This window comes from Macaca fascicularis, chromosome 9 (genome assembly GCF_037993035.2).
Source record: "Macaca fascicularis isolate 582-1 chromosome 9, T2T-MFA8v1.1".
Classification (NCBI taxonomy): Eukaryota; Metazoa; Chordata; class Mammalia; order Primates; family Cercopithecidae; genus Macaca; species Macaca fascicularis.
In genome coordinates, this window is record NC_088383.1 from 106,509,804 (window position 1) to 106,528,319 (window position 18,516).

Genomic DNA, 18,516 nt, shown 5'->3' on the forward strand with positions numbered 1-18,516 from the left:
AGACTGGGCAACAGAGTGACCTTGTCTCTCAGAAAGAAAAAAGACATCGGAATCTCAATTATATTGTCTTTTTCTATTTTTATTTTCTTTTTATTTTTTTGAGACAGGGTCTCTGTCACCCAGGCTGGAGTTGGAGTGCAGTGGCGTGATCATGACTCACTGCAGCGTCAGCCTTTCTGGGCTCAGGTGATCCTCCCACCTCAGCCTCCCAAGTAACTGGGTCTACAGGTGCACGCCACCATGCCCGACTAATTTTTTTGTATTTTTTGTAGAGACAGGTTTTTGCCATATTGCCCAGGCTGGTCTCGAATTCCTGGGCTCAAGTAGTCCGTCTGCCTTGGCTTCCCAAAGTGCTTGGATTACAAGTGTGAGCCACTGGGCCCGGCCTATATTTTTCATTTTTAGAAATTCTATATGGTTCTTTTAAGATCTTATTGGTTATACATATTATGTACCCACAAAAATTAAACATTTTTTAAATCTCCTTGATCATTCTTTATAATCTCTTATTCATATTTTTAAGGCCCTCATCCCTTAACTCAGTATTTCATAATCTATCCAAAGTCCTTGCAAATCTGATTCTTTCATCTGCTGTTTTTGCCAGTAAAGCTTGTACTGCCTTGTTTCCTTGCATATTGAGATTTTTTTAAAAAAACTATTACCTTATTTATTTTTCTTGGAACTTTATCTTGGGAATTCTTAGAGGCCTGGTTTGAAGTTATTTTCCTCCAAAGAGGGTTTGCCTTTCCTTCTGCCACCTCACCACCCCAGGAACACTTTAAATTAAATGTTCAGCTTTAGAGTTTTCTGCCCCTACACTGTGAATTCCGATGGTGAACTACAGGATTTAGTCAGACCTGAGGTGGAACCCTCACTCACTGTGTGACCTGGGGCAAGTCCTTTAATCTCTCTAAATCTGTCCTATCACCTGTGAAATAGCAATAGTAATACCTACTGCCTAAGCAAGGATGAAATGGGATCGTGTATATAAATAAAGCCTTGCCTGGGATTCTTTCTCAGCGGAGGTCAGTGCCTGCTATTCTCTTCCTTTTGCCCCAGCCAGTGGGAGCAATCTGGTGGTGGCCCCTAGCCTTAGTTCTGCCTCTCGGCGTAGGACCTGAGTTATAGTGGAGGCAGAGTGCTTCACATCTCACTCCTGTGGCTCACTCTGCCTTTAGTTTTGAGATGACTGAGCCTCCAAAAGCCTTTGAGAAACGCCTCTGCCCTCAGTCTTGACTGTGGTTTGGAGCTGTCTTGGAGGTCACTTGGAGCTGGGTAACAAGAAAAATGACATTTGACAGAATTGTTTTATTTGTCAGATGCTGCAGGAATTTTTTGGGGAGTTTGTTGATTACGATTTCTTAAAAAAAATCTTTGTGACTATACAGTGGGACATTAGTAACAAGATGTTAAAATTGTTAATAATTTTTTTTTTTTTTTTGAGACATGATCTCGCTCTATTGCCCAGGAAGGAGTGCAGTGGCACCATCACAGCTCACCGCAGCCTCAACCTCCCAGGCTCAAGTGATTTCTCCCATGTTAGCCTCCCAAGTAGTAACTGGAACTCCAGGAGCGTGCCATCGTGCCTGGCTAATTTTTTAAAATTTTTTTGTAGAAACAGGGTTTTACCATGTTGCCCTGACCGGTCTAGAACTGCCGGGCTCAAGCGATCCTACTGCCTCCCAAAGCACTGGGATTACAGGCATGAGCCACCGTGCCCTGCCCCACATGATCATTCATTCAATCACGCCTGTAATCCCAGCACTCAGGAGGCCGAGGCGGGCGGATCACAAGGTCAGGAGTTTCAGACCAGCCTGACCAACATGGTGAAACCCCATCTCTACTAAAAATACAAAAATTAGCCAGGTGTGGTGGTGGGCATCTGTAATCCCAGGTACTCAGGAGGCTGAGGCAGGAGAATCGCTTGAATCTGGGAGTCAGAGGTTGCAGTGAGCTGAGATCATGCCACTGCACTCCAGCCTGGGCAACAAGAGTGAAACTCCATCTCAAAAAAAAAAAAAAGCAACAAAAACAATGGTAGCATATGCTTTGCTGACACAATTATTTTATGTCCCTAGGTTGGTTATGTGAAGTTTCCTGACTCTTCCCTGCTATTTAGGAAGGGCTTCAGAGACCTGAATACTTAGTAGCCAGTGCAGCAGGGTTTCAGGGTCTGGCCTGGGAGGGTAGAGGAGGGGGAGGGCAGGTTGCAGCTCAAGTAGCTTTAGAGATGCTGAGCCTCTGCTTCTGTCCTGCCCAGGACGCAATGAGCCCCTGAAGAAAGAGCGGCTCAAGTGGAAGAGCGACTACCCCATGACTGACGGGCAGCTGCGGAGCAAACGGGATGAGTTCTGGGACACAGCGCCTGCCTTTGAGGGCCGCAAGGAGATCTGGGATGCCCTCAAGGCCGCCGCCTATGCTGCTGAAGCCAACGACCACGAGCTGGCCCAGGCCATCCTGGATGGAGCCAGCATCACCCTGCCTCATGGTAAGTGGACAGGGCCAGGGCTTTATCCCCGCTGGAACTCGGGGGTCACCAGCACAGTTTGAGGGTGTTGAGGGGTGTGGAGCGGTGGGGCAGGTGGTTACTCACGTGTTCATTCCTTCAAGCAACCCTTACTGAGCATGGACCAGGAGTGGGTACACAAGGAAAATGAGAAAATGAGACACAGTCTGTGCTTGCCTAATGACACGACAGAAAGACATCAACAAACTTGTAAAGCAGTGTCACAAATGCATTTTGGGACCCTAGAACATCCAAGGCACCGACCTTTATTTTATTTTTTATTATTTTTTTTTGAGATGGAGTCTTACTCTGTCGCTTAGGCTGGAGTGCAGTGGTGGGATCTCAGCCCACTGCAACCTTTACCTCCTGAGTTCAAGCAATTCTCCTGCCTCAGCCTCCTGAGTAGCTGGGATTACAGGCATGTGCCACCACGCCTGGCTAATTTTTGTATTTTTAATAGAGACCGGGTTTCACCATGTTGGCCAGGCTGGTCTCAAACTCCTGAGCTCAAGTGATCCACTGGCCTCGACCTCCCAAAGGCACTGACCTTTTATTGGGTCATTATGTGCTGGACACTGATCTAGAAACTTCCACTGCATTAGCTCACATAAGTTCATAGTAGCCTTATGGGGCCATGTAAAGCAGAGGGTAACAGTGGAGCTCTAGAATCACAGAATTGAGTTTCTTTTTTTTTGAGATGGAGTTTCACTCTTGTTGCTCAGGCTGGAATGCAATGGTGCGATCTTGGCTCACTGCAACCTCCGCCTCCCAGGTTCAAGTGATTCTCCTGTCTCAGCCTCCTGAATAGCTGGGTTTACAGGCATGCGCCACCAGGCCGAGCTAATTTTGTATTTTTAGTAGAGACAGGGATTCTCCTTGTTGGTCAGGCTTGTCTTGAACTTCCACCCTCAGGTGATCTGCCCGCCTTGGCCTCCCAAAGTGCTGGGATTACAAGTGGGAACCACTGTGCCTGGTCACAAACCTGGGTTTCAATCTGAATGTTTCCCTTTCCTAACTATGTTGCCTTTAGCAAGGAGCTTCTCAAATTTAGAGCCTGAGTGTCTTACAACTGTAAAGGGGAGATAATTATTAGGATTCAGCAAGATACATATAACATGATTTAGTCCAGTCCCAGCATTTAGTAGGTGCTCAAGAGACAATAAACATATTTCTGCATGCATTACATTTTACCAGTAAGGACACTAAGGCCCATGGAAAGCAGAGCTGTGCTGTTTCATTCATTCCTGTAACCCCAGCATCTGGCACATGTGAAGAAATGAAAAATAATATGCCAGGATGAAAAAGCCAGCACCTGGTGGAGCTGGGATGCCAGCTCAGGTATTCCTGACTCCAGTCCTGTACACCTAGTCATCAGGCTGTCCTAGGGAGATCTGACTGTGGGGTGGCCATGGCAGGTGTATTAGTCTGCTCAGGCTACTGTAACAAAATACCACATGCTGGGTGACTTAATCAAGAGACATTTATTTCCCACAGTTCTGGAGGCCGGGAAATCTGGCATCATGGTGCTGGCCAGTTCAGGTTTTGGTGAAGACTCTCTTGCTGGCTTGCAGGTGGCTGCCTTCTTGCTGTGTCCTCACATGGGGAGTGAGTGGAGAGTGAGATAGTGCTCTAGTGTCTCTACAAGAACTATAAGCCAGGGCAGTGGAGCACACCTGTAGTCTCAGCTGCTCGGGAGGCTGAGGTGGGAGGATTGCATGAGCCCAGGAGTTCGAGATCAACCTAGGCAACATAGGGAGATCTTGTCTCAAAAGAAAAAAAAAAGAACCATCCTTCCGATCAGCAGACCAGAGGGTCAGGGCCCCACCCTATGACCTCATTTAACTTTAAGTATTTCTCTATAGGCCCTGTGTCGAAATACAGTCACACTGGGGGTTAGAGTTTCACTATATGAATTTGGGGGAACCCAAACATTTAATCCATGATAGTGGATCCCCAAGCTGATTCTGACAGCCCTGCCTCTCCTGTAGGCACCCTCTGTGAATGCTACGATGAGCTGGGCAATCGCTACCAGCTGCCCATCTACTGCCTGTCACCGCCCGTGAACCTGCTCCTGGAGCACACGGAGGAGGAGAGCCTGGAGCCCCCCGAGCCCCCACCCAGCGTGCGCCGTGAGTTCCCGCTGAAGGTGCGCCTGTCCACAGGCAAGGACGTGAGGCTCAGCGCCAGCCTGCCCGACACGGTGGGGCAGCTCAAGAGGCAGCTGCATGCCCAGGAGGGCATCGAGCCATCGTGGCAGCGGTGGTTCTTCTCCGGGAAGCTGCTCACAGACCGCACACGGCTCCAGGAGACCAAGATCCAGAAAGATTTTGTCATCCAGGTCATCATCAACCAGCCCCCACCACCCCAGGACTGATGGGCCCACGGACCCCTGGGAAGAGGCCCCGCCTGGAGCACTAGGCCTCTGCCCTGCTGCTGCCTTCCAGTACTGTCATTTTCTGCAGGGGCCCTCCCCTCAGTTTGGCTGATGGGCGAGCTGTGAAGGGACCCTGCCTTTCAGGGCACTACGTGCCACCAGTTCCCGGTACCCAGGGAGCAGGCGGCCACACACAGGCCTTGCAACCTTGTCAGAGAACAGGCGAATGGGGCCCTCACCCTGCCTCTCTCCCGCAGCAGGTTCGAGCCACAAGGGCCAGCCAGGAGGCCCCTGGAGCCCAGATCTGTCATCTGGTGCTGCCAGCTGTGCTCACTCCGGTTTTCTGCTCAGGGTCTGAAGCAGCTGCTGTCTCCCTCCTCTGCCCCCATCCCCTGGCTCTCCCCTGGGCACAGTGCCACTCTTGGAAGGGAGGGAACCACCCGTGAGCCCCAGGGCTCGGGAAGCCTGAGGCGGGCCTCTGCCTCTCTCTGCCCCCAGCACAATTGGCAGAGATGAGGCGGGTGGTGGACGGCTGGGCTGTCGTGGCAGGGTCTGCACAGGGCCATGTTCTGGCTATAACCCAGGCAGTGGGAGGTCTGCAGCCTTGTCGTGGCCCCCACAGCAGGTCCCTGTGGACAGACATATCTGCATATTTATCAATAAAGCCTTTTGCTCCTTCTCGCTTGCCTGGCATTTGACTGAGTTCTCCTGCAGCCCTGTGGGGCTCCTGGAGCTGTTCTGGTATGGGAACAGGTGGATGCCTGGCCTCCCCAGCTGCTCTGGGCATGCCATCTCCAGCAGAGTGAGCCTGGAACTGCCAGTCTTCTGGGCCCTGATCCCAGCTCCCCTGGCGTCCTCATGAGTCCTCAGGAAAAGCCACTTAACCTCTGAACCCTCTTTGCTTTTCTTTAAAGCAGAGCCATGCTACCTGCCCTGCCTCCTCCATCAGTTGCTGGGAGGATTACGCAGGAAGACAGATGTGAAAGTGCTTGCAAGGCGAAGACAGCACCTCAGGAAGGTGGTCTGCTCCTGCGGCGGGGCTCGTTTCCGGCCCTTGGAGACGCTGTACCCATCGTGATGTTAAAGCAAAATCTCTGACAGATTTAGATCATGTGTCAGAGGTTTGTGTCAGATTCCCAGCAAGGGAACCGGAGAGGAAAAGGAACCAGTTCCTCATGCTTCCTAGGGGAATGTGTGCGTATCTGAAGAGAGGGGAATCTTATATAAGGCTATTTAGCTAAGAGCAGCCACCAGCCAGGTGAGCCTTACAGAAGCACAGGGCCGGGTGTCTGCAGTTCCCTAGCAGGTTAACCTGAGTCACAGTGAGCTCAGTGGAACTGAGCAAGTACAGATCTGATTTTGCTCCAGTTGGGAGTATTTTTCCTTCTCAGTGAGCATGGGCAGCCTCCTGGCCAGGGAAGTCTAGTACTGTCTGGGCCTGGCAAGGAAACCCTGGGAGGGCAGGAGGATCCAGAGTAGCTGCTGCTCCTTGCCAGCTGGGCTTAGTGCTTTCCGGAGACCCCTCTGTTGAAGCAAGACTCTGTAAGCCCTGCAGAGGTTCCCTGAGCACTTACCAAGGGAGGAGACAGATTTGATAAGGTTTGTTCGTGACTAAAAGTCACCCAGCCAAATGCAGTGGTGCTTAACTGGGGAGCATGTGGGACCCCGGAGAGCCTAAGGGCAGCGTGAGCTGTGATCAAAGAGGGAGACAACTGCCCTTCCTGCTACCACGGCCCTGGGCTGGACAAGTAGAGTGTGATCCTCCTCACAGCCAGCAGGGCCTGTCTGCAGGACAGCCTGGGAGTACAGAACTGTCCTGGGTCCCCACGTTTGGTTTTCAGGCCCTCTTCCTGGAGCTGGCTGAGCAGGGTTTCCAGGCATCCAGCAGGGGGCACTGTCATCTGGGCTGGAGCATGCAGCCGGCAGGTCCCTTGTGCAGCCCAGCTGCCTTGGCTAAGGCCCAGCCAGGCCCAAGCGCTCAGGACAGAGGCTGGAGAGGCTCCTTCCTGCAGCCCTGCTCTTGGGACACGGTGCCCTCCAGCTCTAGTAGGCCAGGAGTTGGCGGGGCAACTGGCCTTGTTCCCTGGCCCTGGCTCCCCCTGCTCCCTGGGGCTGCCCGAGGTGAAGGTGACAGGTGGGGGAGGCAGGTGGAGAATTGGGCCAGTGAGCTCATGGCAAAGGCGCCCAGCTGGGCAGGGGTGGGTGCTCTGGCCTATAAAGCCCCCGAGGCGCTGTGGCCTGCAGAGGCGGTTATGGACGGCACCATGGAGGACTCCGAAGCGGTGCAGAAGGCGACGGCGCTCATCGAGCAGCGGCTGGCACAGGAGGAGGAGAATGAGGTGCGGGCAGGGGTGGAGGTGCCCAAGGGAGTCTGAGGAGATCCAGCGCTGCTGTCAAGGGGAGGGAGAGCCTGTCTGCTACACCTGTGGTGGGGAGGGGGGTAGATGTCCCCAGGGGCCCAGTTGGGCCTCATTCCTGTCTCAGGGTATTACTGGCAGAGGGTATTGCTGGCAGCAGAAGACTGAGGCTTCAGCCTCCAAAACCGAGTCAGTGGGGTGGGAACCTGGGCTGGGCCTCCTAAGAGTGCTCACCCTCCTGGGCCTTGAGAGACAGTGGCTGTACAAAGCAGACAGCTGGGTACTCCCTGGGACTGTCAGGAATGTGTGGCCCTGTGATGCTCCAGTGATAGACTGGAAGGCTGGGGCAGGGGAAACTCCAGTGTCTGGCCACTGAAGAAGAGAGTGAGGAACAGTGAGGAAGGGATGCTGGGAAAGGAAGCATGGATTTTGCCAGCCTGCTGGCCACCCTTGGGGGGACCTTTGGAATGTGGTGTTCTGGGCAATTGCATTTTCTCTGGGATAAGGAAGTGGAGCAGTGGCAGGGGGTGCTGGCTTGTACTAGTCTTCATTCTTTTTTTGAGACGGGGTCTCCCTCTGTCGCCCAGGCTGGAGTGCAATGGCACAATCTTGACTCACTGCAACTTTTTCCTCCTGGGTTCAAGCGATTCTCCTGCCTCAGCCTCCTGAGTAGCTGGGATTACAGGCATGCACCACTATTTTTTGTATTTTTAGTAGAGATGGAGTTTCACTATGTTGGTCAGGCTGGTCTCGAACTCCTGGCCTCGGGTGATCTACCCGCCTCGGCCTCCCAAAGTGCTGGGATTATAGGTGTGAGCCACCGTGCCTGGCCCCTACTCTTCATTTTATTTAAACTAATACTTCATCTAGTGTCGGCTGTGCCAAGAGTCCAGAGCTGTAGAAATGGGTGGACCAATAAGGCCCAGACCATGCCTTCTTTTTACCAACCCAGCATTCATTTTAGCCCACTTGTCGGTTTCATAGTCAACTAAAAAACAAGGCAAAGGGAAGAAATGACTAAATAGAGGTGTGAATCAGAAGTGGAGGAACACAAGGGGCTCATGAATTGTTCTGAGGGCCTTCAAGGACTCCTTTGTGGACAGGGCCAGGTGCAGTGGCTCAAGCCTGTAATCCCAGCATTTTGAGATCTGAGATTCGAGGTGGGTGGATCACTTGAAGTCAGGAGTTCGAGACCAGCCCAGCCAACATAGTGAAACCCCGTCTCTACTAAAAATATAAAAATTAGCCAGGAATGGTGTCAGGCACCTGTAATCCCAGCTACTCGGGAGGCTGAGGCAGGAGAATTGCTTGAACCCGGGAGGCGGAGGTTGCAGTGAGCTGAGATTGCACCACTGCACTTCAGCCTGGGTGACAGAGGGAGACTCTGTCTCTAAATAAATAAATAAATAAATAAATAAATAAAGGGACTCCTCTGTGGTCAGGAGGACCTTCAAGGGGACTCAGTGGAGTCCAGGATGGTGGAGGGTATTCCAGCCTCAGGAAATGCAGGAGCCGAAGCTTCCATGAGTGAAAACGTGGCTGTTTTGAGAAAGTCTGGTAGTAGGGCTAAGGCTGGAGAGAGACAAGCCAGAGAGGGCCATGTTACATCTGTGGGTAGTGAGGCGCCACTAAATGTTACTGAGTGTGGGAGATTGGTGTCATCTGCCCTATTTTAGGAAGGCAGCTCTGATGGCCCTGAGGACTTGTTGGAAAAGGCTGGCCCTAACAGGAGTGGAGGGGAGGAGATGAATCAGTTTGGAGGTAGAGGCCATTCAAAAAAAGAGTGTGACTGAATGAGGGGTGAGGAGGAAGGAAGGGTCAGGACCCCAAGGGAAGAAGAGATGAGGTCAGGAAAGAGCTTGGACTGAGCCCTGGCTGGGGCAAGCATCCGTGGATCTCTAGGAATCCTACTTCTCACTCCCCCAAGGGCGTGTGCCTATGGTTGGCTGGTGCCAGGCAGGTGAGTCATGCTGCTATGCCAGTTCTGGACTGCTGCCAGTAGACACAGGGACCTTCAGCGAAGGGATGCAGAGCAGTCCTCTTCCGTTCATTCATCCAATAAATATAGCTACAGAGCTGGCAGCACACCAGTGCCAGGCCCTGTGCTAAGCATTTTATAGGCATTCTCTCTTTTAATCTGCATGACTATCTATGAAGTAAGGTGGGAGCTTTGTATGTTTCGTGAACTCACATTCAATGCAGCAAACAGTTACTGAGCACCTACTGTATGTCAGCCCACAAAGACAAACCTGAAATGAAGGGCTCTAGGGTCTGGGGAAGATGTAGGTGAGCATTAGAGTCCCCAGTTGTCTCTACCAGGACCCAGCCTGGCAGCGTCCTTGGAGGAGAGCCTCTGTTTAGCCTGTGCCCCATCCCCAGGGTGGGAAGGGAAGGAGGGTCCCAGAGGCCACCGCAGGGCCTGGAGTTCTACTGTGGTGAGCTTACTGGGTTAGGTCATCACTGAGAACTTAAGGGTTAGCAGAGATGCTGAGCCTGCTTGCCATCATCCATTCACTCATTGATTCATTCATTCATTCACCAGTCACTAAGCACCTACTATGTGCTAGGGCCTGTCACAGATGCTGGGGACACCAAGGTGATTAAGACACAAGCTGGGGAGCTGCAGTGGCTCAGGCCTGTTGTCCTGGCGTATAAGGAGGCACGACTAGGCATTCGAGGCCAGCCTGGATAACACAGAAACCTCTCATCTATATAACAACAACAACAAAAATTATAGCCGGGTGTGGTAGCTCATACCTGTAATCCCATCACTTTGGGAGGACAAGGTGGGCGGATTGCCTGAGCTCAGGGGTTCGCGACCAGCCTGAGCAACATGGTGGAACCCCATCTCTACTAAAATACAAAAAATAATTAGCCGGGCATAGTGGCATGCGCCTGTAGTCCCAGCTACTCGGGAGGCTGAGGCGGGAGAATCGCTTGAACCCAGGAGGTGGAGGTTGCAGTGAGCCGAGATCGCACCACTGCACTCCAGCCTGGGTGACAGCGGGACTCCGTCTCAAAAAAAAAAAAAAAAAAAAAAAGACACAAGCTGGCCCTCTGGGTGCTCCCTGAGGAGCCCAGCCGAAGTCCCACATGCAGCAGTAGCTGCAGCCCCAGGTTATCTTTCATTCTTGGAAGAAGATGCAGTGTTTCAGGTTAGGCCAGCACTAAGACCTCAAACCATGAAGCCCAACATGAAAGGGAGAAAGCAGTGGCTAACAGAACCTTCAGAATGAAGACCTGGGAAATCGGCTCTCAAAACCACCTTGAAGGAGCAAATGTGGGAGCTCAGGGAGGAATGGGAAAGGGACCTGAGTGGTCTGTAAGCGTGGCCTCCTTCCCGACTGCCACATTGACTCAGGACCCTCCAACCTGGGCAATTGTTCCTGGACTCATAGCCACACAAGCTGCCTGGTGGGGACTGCAGAGATGGGGGTGCCAGCACATCACAAAGAGAGAAGAAACAGTCCAGGAAAATCAGAGGGCAAATGCAGAGACCTGGCAGGCAGTTGGACCTGGATTACAGTGAAAAGAAGGTTTCAGGCTGAAGGCTGAGGAGCTGCTGCTCCCATCACCAAGTTCCCCTGAAAGCACTAGTTTCCAAGCTCTTGACTTCACAGATCAGTGAAATCTGAGAGAGAGAAAAAAAGTATCTAACAAAGGAGTTGCCAAATTTTATATTGCAAAGTAAGACCATTTAAGATATAATCATCTCTCATCACAATTATTTCATCAGTGAATTATTTGCTTATTTTTAAAACTTATTTTATTTATTTTATTTATTTTTTTGAGACCGAATCTCACTCTGTTGCCCAGGCTAGAGTACAGTGGCACTATCTTGCCTCACCGCAACCTCCACCTCCTGGGATCAAGTGATTCTCATGCCTCAGCCTCCCAAGTAGCTGGGACTACAGGTGTGTGCCAACACACCTGGCTAATTTTTGTATTTTTAGTAGGGATGGGGTTTCGCCATGTTGCCTATGGCTGGTCTCGAACTCCTGGGCTCAAGCAATCCACCTGCCTCGGCCTCCCAAAGTGCTTGGATTATAGGCGTGAGCCACTGTGCCTGGCCTATTTATTTTTTTGAGGCAGGGTCATTCTCTCTCTGTCTCACTGTCACTCAGGCTGGAGTGCAATGGCATGATCTTGGCTCACTGCAACCTCCCTTTCCTAGGCTCAAGTAATCCTCCCACCTTAGTCTCCCAAGTATCTGGGACTACAACAAAATCCACCACGCTTGGCTAATTATTTAAATTTTTTTTTAAGATGGGGTCTCACTATATTGCCCAGGCTGATCTCAAACTTTTGGCTCAAGCGATCCTCCCACCTCAGCCTCCCAAAGTGCTGGGATTACAGATGTGAGCCACTGTGCCTGGCCTATTTATTTTTAGAGACACAATCTTGCTATGTCTCTGGAGCTGGTCTCGAAACCCTGGGATTGAGAAATGCTTCTGTCCCAGCTACTCCCTCCCCAGTAGCTGGGACTAAAGGTTGGCACCACCACACCCAGCCAAAGTGAATTTTTAATGCCAAAAAAGTAAAGAAAAAAAATAATCTTGGTGCTTGAAAGAGTGAATATATCTAATCTCATGACAAACTCACTCTGGTGGCCTTTAATGTTGTTTTGCAGGGATCCAGGCCAGTCAGCAGGCAGGTGTCTGAGCTCAGGGTTGGGACTGGGGCTGAAGCTGAGGTGGGGAACTCGCCCCTTTTGGGGGCCTCTCCAGGGGCCCTGCTCTTGCTGGGGGCTCTCCAGGATGAGCCAGAAGGACTCTGAGACCACCCAGGAGTTGGTCCCTGTGGGGTGTCCTTGGCATGGTTGGGGGAGAGGCTGCCTGTCTCCTCGGGTCCTGGAGAAGGTGCCCTCCTTGGATCACCAGAAACTCCGGGGAGACGCACGCCAGAAGCTGCCCATGGACTTGCTGGTACTGGAGGATGAGAAGCACCACGGGGCTCAGAGTGCAGCCCTGCAGAAGGTGAAGGTAAGCCGGGGAGGACCCAATGTCTACACCCAGGGGACCAGCCAGGCAGCCATGGCCTGTCTGCACCTCTCCCCACGTAGCCCATGGACCAGCAGTTCAGCACCCCCGGGAGAGCGTGCTAGCCCTGAAGAATCTCCGCCCCGCCCCTGAACTACTGAGTCAGAATTCCCCCAATCTGAGAGCCATCTAGGCCTGGAAGGAGGGATAGACCTTGGTTCCTTCTTTCTTGAGAAGGTCTTCCTGCCCACCCCACCCTCCCCACCAGCTTAGCTCAGAGGTCTCCCAAGCGGCCCAGACTCTCTGCCCAGCCTGGGGGTTAATGGGCCATCCGCGCAGGGCCAAGAGCGCGTGCGCAAGACGTCCCTGGACCTGCGGCGGGAGATCATCGACGTGGGCGGGATCCAGAACCTCATTGAGCTGCGGAAGAAACGCAAGCAGAAGAAGCGGGACGCCCTGGCCGCCTCGCAGGAGCCGCCCCCGGAGCCCGAGGAGATCGTAAGGGTCCTGGGGAAGACACCGTGAGGGGGCGGAGGGGGAGCCCGGGAGGGTTCTGATCGCCGGGACGGCCCGTGACTGCTGCGTCCACACCTGCAGACTGGCCCTGTGGATGAGGAGACCTTCCTGAAAGCCGCGGTGGAGGGGAAAATGAAGGTCATTGAGAAGTTCCTGGCTGACGGGGGATCAGCTGACACGTGCGACCAGGTGATGCTCCTAGCCGCCCCTGACCCGCCTCCGTGTCAGTTGCCACCCACTCTGCTCAGCTCCTGGGCAGCCCACTGTGAGCCTATTTGAGAGGAGGCACGGTTGTTCTTTGGGTGGGTGGGCGGCTGGGGCGCTCAGAATGGGGTGTCCCCTCCCCACACAGGAATTGATCTAAATCCTGAAACCCTTTTCCAACTTGAATCACCTGCAAAGCAACAAATGTCACATGTTTGTTTAGGAAAGAAAGAAAAAATGCAATCAAATAAAAATAGACCAGGACCAGAAGATGTGGGCTCAAATCCCATCTCTTTCACTCACGACTTGTGGGACCTGTGGCTGGGTCGGTGCCCGCTCCATGCCCAGTTTCCTCCTCTGTAAAATGGCTTACTTCCCTCACAACATGTTATGGTGATCAAATGGAATATTAGGCTGGGCACCGTGGCTCCCGTCTGTAATCCCAGCACTTTAGGAGGTCAAGGTGGGAGGAGCGCTTGAGCTTAGGAGTTCAAGACCAGCCTAACCAACAGAATGAGACCCTGTCCTCTCTGTGTAGATATAGATATAGATATGTTTTTTGGTAAAAATTTTTTTTGGTAAAAGGAAAAAAGGAATATTAGCACCTTAGTAAGTATTCACTGAATGAATGAAGAAACTATCAAGCATGTGTTAAGAGATGAGATGATATTTTTGTTTCTTATGGTATAGTTTTTTTTTTTTTTTTTTTGAGACAGAGTCTCACTCTGTCGCCCAGGCTGGAGTGCAGTGGTGCAATCTCAGCTCACTGCAACTTTTGCCTCCCAGGTTCAAGCAATCCTCCCACCTCAGCCTCCCAAAGTGCTGGGATTACAAGCTTGAGACACCCACCACTCCTGGCCCATTTTAATGTTTTTATCATGGTAAAACATAACATGAAATGTTCCACTTTAACCATTTTAAGTGTACAATTCAGTGGTATTCATTACATTTACAATGTTGTGCAATCATATTTACTTTTCTTTTTTCTTTTCTTTTTTTTTTTTTGAGATGGAGTCTCACTCTGTCACACAGGCTGGAGTGCAGTGGCGTGATCTCGGCTTACTGCAACCTCCGCCTCCCAAGTTCAAGTGATTTTCCTGCCTCAGCCTCCCGAGTAGCTGGGATTACAGGTGCCCGCCACCATACCCGGCTAATTTTTGTATTTTTAGTAGAGACAGGGTTTCAACATGTTGGCCAGGCTGGTCTTGAACTCCTGTTCTCAGTTGATTCGCCTGCCTCAGCCTCCTGAAGTGCTGGGATTACAGGCATGAGCCATCATGTCCAGCCCCTTGCAGCCATATTTTCTAAATTTTTCATCACCCATCATACTTATTTTTGTTTTCCCTGAAACTGCCTCTTTCACACTTCTGGGGTGCTTTCTTGCTGTCATATCCTGGAATTTGGCACATTAGTGGTTTTCTACCTTTGGTCTGCATTATTGTAGACTTGGACCACATGTCCTTTCTGTTTTTTAGACTCCAAAGTCTTAATCCTTTCAGTCTGTCCAAGTACCTCCTATTTCTGAGCGCCATGCTAGGTGCCAGAATACAAAAATAAAAATAAAAATAAAAATAAATAAATAAATAAAACAGACCGGGGTTGGTTCCTTGGGGAGACTGACATGTAACCAAATCATTAGAATATGGAAAGATACTCACGGTGGCCTGTAACCGGATCATGAGAATATGGAAAGATATTGTGGCTTGAGCATTTCAAAAATCCAAGGCAGAAAGGAGAAGGGGAGAAGTTTATTTTTTCTTGGAATCAGTGATCAGTGTCACCTGTTCATTCTGGCTTATTGTGCTAGGCACTTGGGGAGTCCAGCAAGACTTGACTTGCCCTCAAACACACTCTCACAGTTAGGGGTTATCTGGGCCCTAGGGAAGCCCTGGCCTAGAGGTTTCAAGGAAATGATGGCATTTGAGCTGCATCTTAAAGGAATAGCAGATTTCATCAAGCACTCCCAGGAAGTGAGGGCAGAACAGTCATGCTTGGCAGAGGAAACCGCCTGTGTAGAGGCATGGCTTGATGTGCTTGGCAGGCAGTGAGAAGGCCGGGTTCCCGGGGGCACAGGGCTCCCAGGCTGGTCTGGATAGAGCATAAGGGAGCTGGCAGAACACAGAAAACATGGGGGCCAAGCACAGGGGTGAGAAGCAAGCTGTGGGGGAGGCCTGGGCCTCAGCTTGGGTGGGAGATGGGCTCAGGCCTGGAGCCAGAGGCCAGGCCCTGACAGCCTCTCTGGGGACAGTTCCGTCGGACAGCACTGCACCGATCCTCCCTGGAAGGCCACGTGGAAATCCTGGAGAAGCTTCTAACTAGTGGAGCCACTGTGGACTTCCAGGATCGGGTGAGTGAGAGGGCAGGTATTCAGTGGGAGACAGGAGGTGTGTCCAGCACTGACACACAGAAACCCTCTCCCTGACACCTGTGCCAACCTGAAGCATAAACAGGTTGCTCAGGGGCCAGACTCCACCTTGGTGGCTTATGTGACTTTGAGTTAGCCCCTTCTCCTCCCTAAGCATCCTCTGTGAGTCTGGCTTGGACCAGATGGGCCCTGAGTGTTCTTCTGTTCTACTTGGCCCATTGCCCATGCCCAGGCCTGCTCCCTGTACCTTTCTCTTAGATACCCCTCTGCCCTTCTGGCTGGAGTCCATTCCCCCCAGATGCTTTCTTCCCTGCAGCTCTGTAGTTAGACCCCATCATTTCCTTCTAGCTGGACTGCACAGCCATGCATTGGGCCTGCCGCGGGGGCCACTTAGAGGTGGTGAGACTTCTGCAAAGCCGAGGAGCAGACACCAATGTGAGGGACAAGGTGAGGCAACAATGCTCAGACGCAACAGATACTGGGGTGGCTGTGGGGAGGAAGGGAGGGGTCCGAGGGCAGGAAAGCCCAGGGGGCAGGAAGGTAGTGAGCTAGTCTGGTTTCTGGCTGCAGAGCAGGAAAGCTAAAACAGTGTCCTACTGGGCCTCCCAGCCCACGAATTGGTCCCTGCCATCCACACAGGCCCTTGAGGAACCACCATCTGAGGACAGGAGCAGGAAGAGCAGACAAGAAGGGAGAACAAGAGACTCACTGTCTTGGGGGCTTTAGGACCACTCAAAAGATGCATGATTTGTTCATGTTCTCTGCCATTATCCTTCTATCTACCTATCTATTCATCCATCCGTCTATTCATCCATCCATTCCTCCATTTATTTATCCCCTCATTCATTCATTTATTTATGCACCATCCTTCTATTCATTCATTCTTTCATGTAGAACCTTGAACAAGTGACAGCCTCTGAGCTTCTGTTCCTCATCTGTAAAATGTCTTGCAGAGTTCTTGTGTAGATTAGGTGGGAAAACATATGTAAATGAATTATTTGTTCAACATAAGGCAAATGTCTTGTAAGCTTTTGCTAGGTCCATTACATAGTTATCTCTCAATAAATGACATCTATTATGATTATTAAAAGAAGGGTAGGGCCAGGCACGGTGGCTCACGCCTGTAATCCCAGCACTTTGGGAGGCCAAGGCAGGCAGATCACGAGATCAGGAGATCGAGACCATCCTGGCTAACACAGTAGAATCCCATCTCTACTAAAAATACAAAAAAAAAAAAAAACTAGCCAGGCGTGGTGGCGGGCGCCTGTAGTCCCAGCTACTTGGGAGGCCAAGGCAGGAGAATGGTGTGAACCCAGGAGGTGGAGCTTGCAGTGAGCCAAGATGGCGCCACTGCACTCCAGCCTGGGCAACAGAGCAAGACTCCATCTAAAAAAAAAAAAAAAAAAGGAGGGTAGAAGAGTGAGCAGCTGGGTGAGAGGAGAATCATAGAAGGATTCCTAGAGGAAGTGGCGTTTAAGTCTTTAGAGTTAGGCCATTGGATAGGATGGTAGGAAATTGTACCATTCTCTGCCCCTCCAGGGCTCAGGCCTTGGCACTAGGACTTGGAAGAGGGATTAAGCTGGAGTTAGGACAGCCCCCCCTCTCCAGGGGTACCATAGTTCAGACCCTGTCAACCAGCAGTTCCTGATTCTTCCCACCCAGCTGCTGAGTACCCCGCTGCACGTGGCAGTCCGGACAGGGCACGTGGAGATCGTGGAGCACTTTCTATCCCTGGGCCTGGACATCAATGCCAGAGACAGAGTGAGTGCTAGCCTGTCTGCTGCTCACCCCGCCATGAGTGCGTGGGCAGCCTGCGGGCCCCTACAGGTGGTGTCCTTCCTCCTGGGGCCTTCGGGACTTGGCCCTGAGCAGGGTCTCTAGCTCACCTCCCATCACCCTCGCCCCTCCTACTGCCCACAAGGGCCATGCTGAGTGCCACTCTGACTCTAGGAAGGGGATACTGCCCTGCATGATGCTGTAAGGCTCAACCGCTACAAAATCATCAAACTGCTGCTCCTGCATGGGGCTGACATGATGACCAAGAACCTGGTAAGCTCATTCCCCGCTGATTCAGCCATTGGCGTGAGCACTCACACAGTGCAGGGGCCGTCCAGGCTGCTGGGGCAGCCCCCGCCTCGGGACATGTATCACTGGCTCTAGCCAGCACCATAGTACATAAAGCTGTCTTCTTCCAGAGCACCGTTCCAACTGCCCGCCCCATTCTCTGTGTGTGTCTATGGCCAGAGTGCAAGTGCAGAGAGACAGCAGGAGGGGCAGCAAGAGGACTTCCCAAAGACCCCCAGTTAGGCCAGAGGGGGTCCTCACATACAGGCCCAAGGAGGCCAGAATCATGAACGGCCAGAGCTGGAAGGGACCGAGCACTGGCTGGCATGACAGTTCCTAGCACTCCATGTCAGTTCCTGTGGTCTTTGAGTTTTCTTAGGATCTAGGCAGGAAGTACTTGGAAGAGGAAGGTGCCCAGGGAACACTTAGTCCAAGTTCTTCTTTGGGGCCCAGAGTATTCACAAAAGGAGGGCACGGGAGAGTCCCTCGGGCTCAAGAAAGGCTAAGGGGATAATGAGAAAAGCAGGAAAATCTGGAGCAGGTATAAATGAGGGTTTTTCACCCTCAGCATGATTGACATGTCAGGCTGGGTGATTGTTGTAGGGGACTGTCCTATGTGTTGTAGGATGTTTAAGCAGCATTCTTGGCCTCTGTCCACTAGATGCCAGTAGTACCCTGTCCCCTAGTGTGACAACCAAAAGTATCTTCACACGTAGCCAGTTGCCCCCATTTGAGAAGCACTGGTGGTGTCGATGAGGGTACCTTCTGTGAAAGCCTTCAGGAGAGTGAACAGATTTTCTCTTGCCCCCGCCCCGCCCCGCCCCGCCCCGCCACCCCAGGCAGGAAAGACCCCCACGGACCTGGTGCAGCTGTGGCAGACCGATACTCGGCACGCCCTGGAGCATCCTGAGCCGGGGGCTGAGCATAACGGACTGGAGGGGCCTGATGAGAGTGGGCGGGAGACCCCTCAGCCCGTGCCAGCCCAGTGAATTTGTGCCCCAGCACAGCCAGCTACCCAGCCCCTCTCTGTGTGCAGCCAGAGGGTCCTAAGAATGACTCTCAGAGCTAACTGAGGGCCCAGCCTTTTTTCTGCGTGATACAGGAGCACCCACAAACTACCACAATAAAAAAGCTGTTTTTGCTAATTGCGA

General features: G+C 51.9%; 2 protein-coding genes across 5 annotated transcripts in view; both read left to right on the forward strand.

The window, feature by feature from the left end:
* The window catches only part of UBTD1 (ubiquitin domain containing 1), a 63,447-nt gene extending 57,886 nt beyond the window's left edge, over positions 1 to 5,561 (forward strand). For all 4 annotated transcript variants that reach the window (XM_005566108.4, XM_065521230.1, XM_005566107.4 and 1 more), the window contains 2 exons: positions 2,261 to 2,488; positions 4,495 to 5,561. In XM_005566108.4, the coding sequence (XP_005566165.1) occupies positions 2,314 to 2,488; positions 4,495 to 4,880 (561 nt within the window). In that variant the 5' untranslated portion in view covers positions 2,261 to 2,313 and the 3' untranslated portion in view covers positions 4,881 to 5,561. The remainder of the gene's footprint in view (positions 1 to 2,260; positions 2,489 to 4,494) is intronic.
* Positions 5,562 to 5,827: 266 nt separating this feature from the next.
* Positions 5,828 to 18,510, forward strand: ANKRD2 (ankyrin repeat domain 2). Its single transcript, XM_005566121.5, has 9 exons — positions 5,828 to 7,219; positions 12,118 to 12,219; positions 12,556 to 12,714; positions 12,814 to 12,921; positions 15,185 to 15,283; positions 15,650 to 15,748; positions 16,964 to 17,062; positions 17,252 to 17,350; positions 18,205 to 18,510. The coding sequence occupies exons 1-9, from the start codon at positions 6,536 to 6,538 to the stop codon at positions 18,352 to 18,354; spliced, it is 1,599 nt and encodes a 532-aa protein (XP_005566178.3). The 5' UTR covers positions 5,828 to 6,535; the 3' UTR covers positions 18,355 to 18,510.
* The last annotated feature ends 6 nt before the right edge of the window (positions 18,511 to 18,516 follow it).

Bases quoted from the DNA above. Each gene is read 5' to 3' on its own strand.
- ANKRD2 (XM_005566121.5), top strand. From the start codon at position 6,536: ATGTGGGACCCCGGAGAGCCTAAGGGCAGCGTGAGCTGTGATCAAAGA. The intron at 12,715-12,813 runs GTAAGGGTCCTG...CCACACCTGCAG, and splicing joins CCCCGGAGCCCGAGGAGATC to ACTGGCCCTGTGGATGAGGA. The intron at 15,284-15,649 runs GTGAGTGAGAGG...ATTTCCTTCTAG, and splicing joins CTGTGGACTTCCAGGATCGG to CTGGACTGCACAGCCATGCA.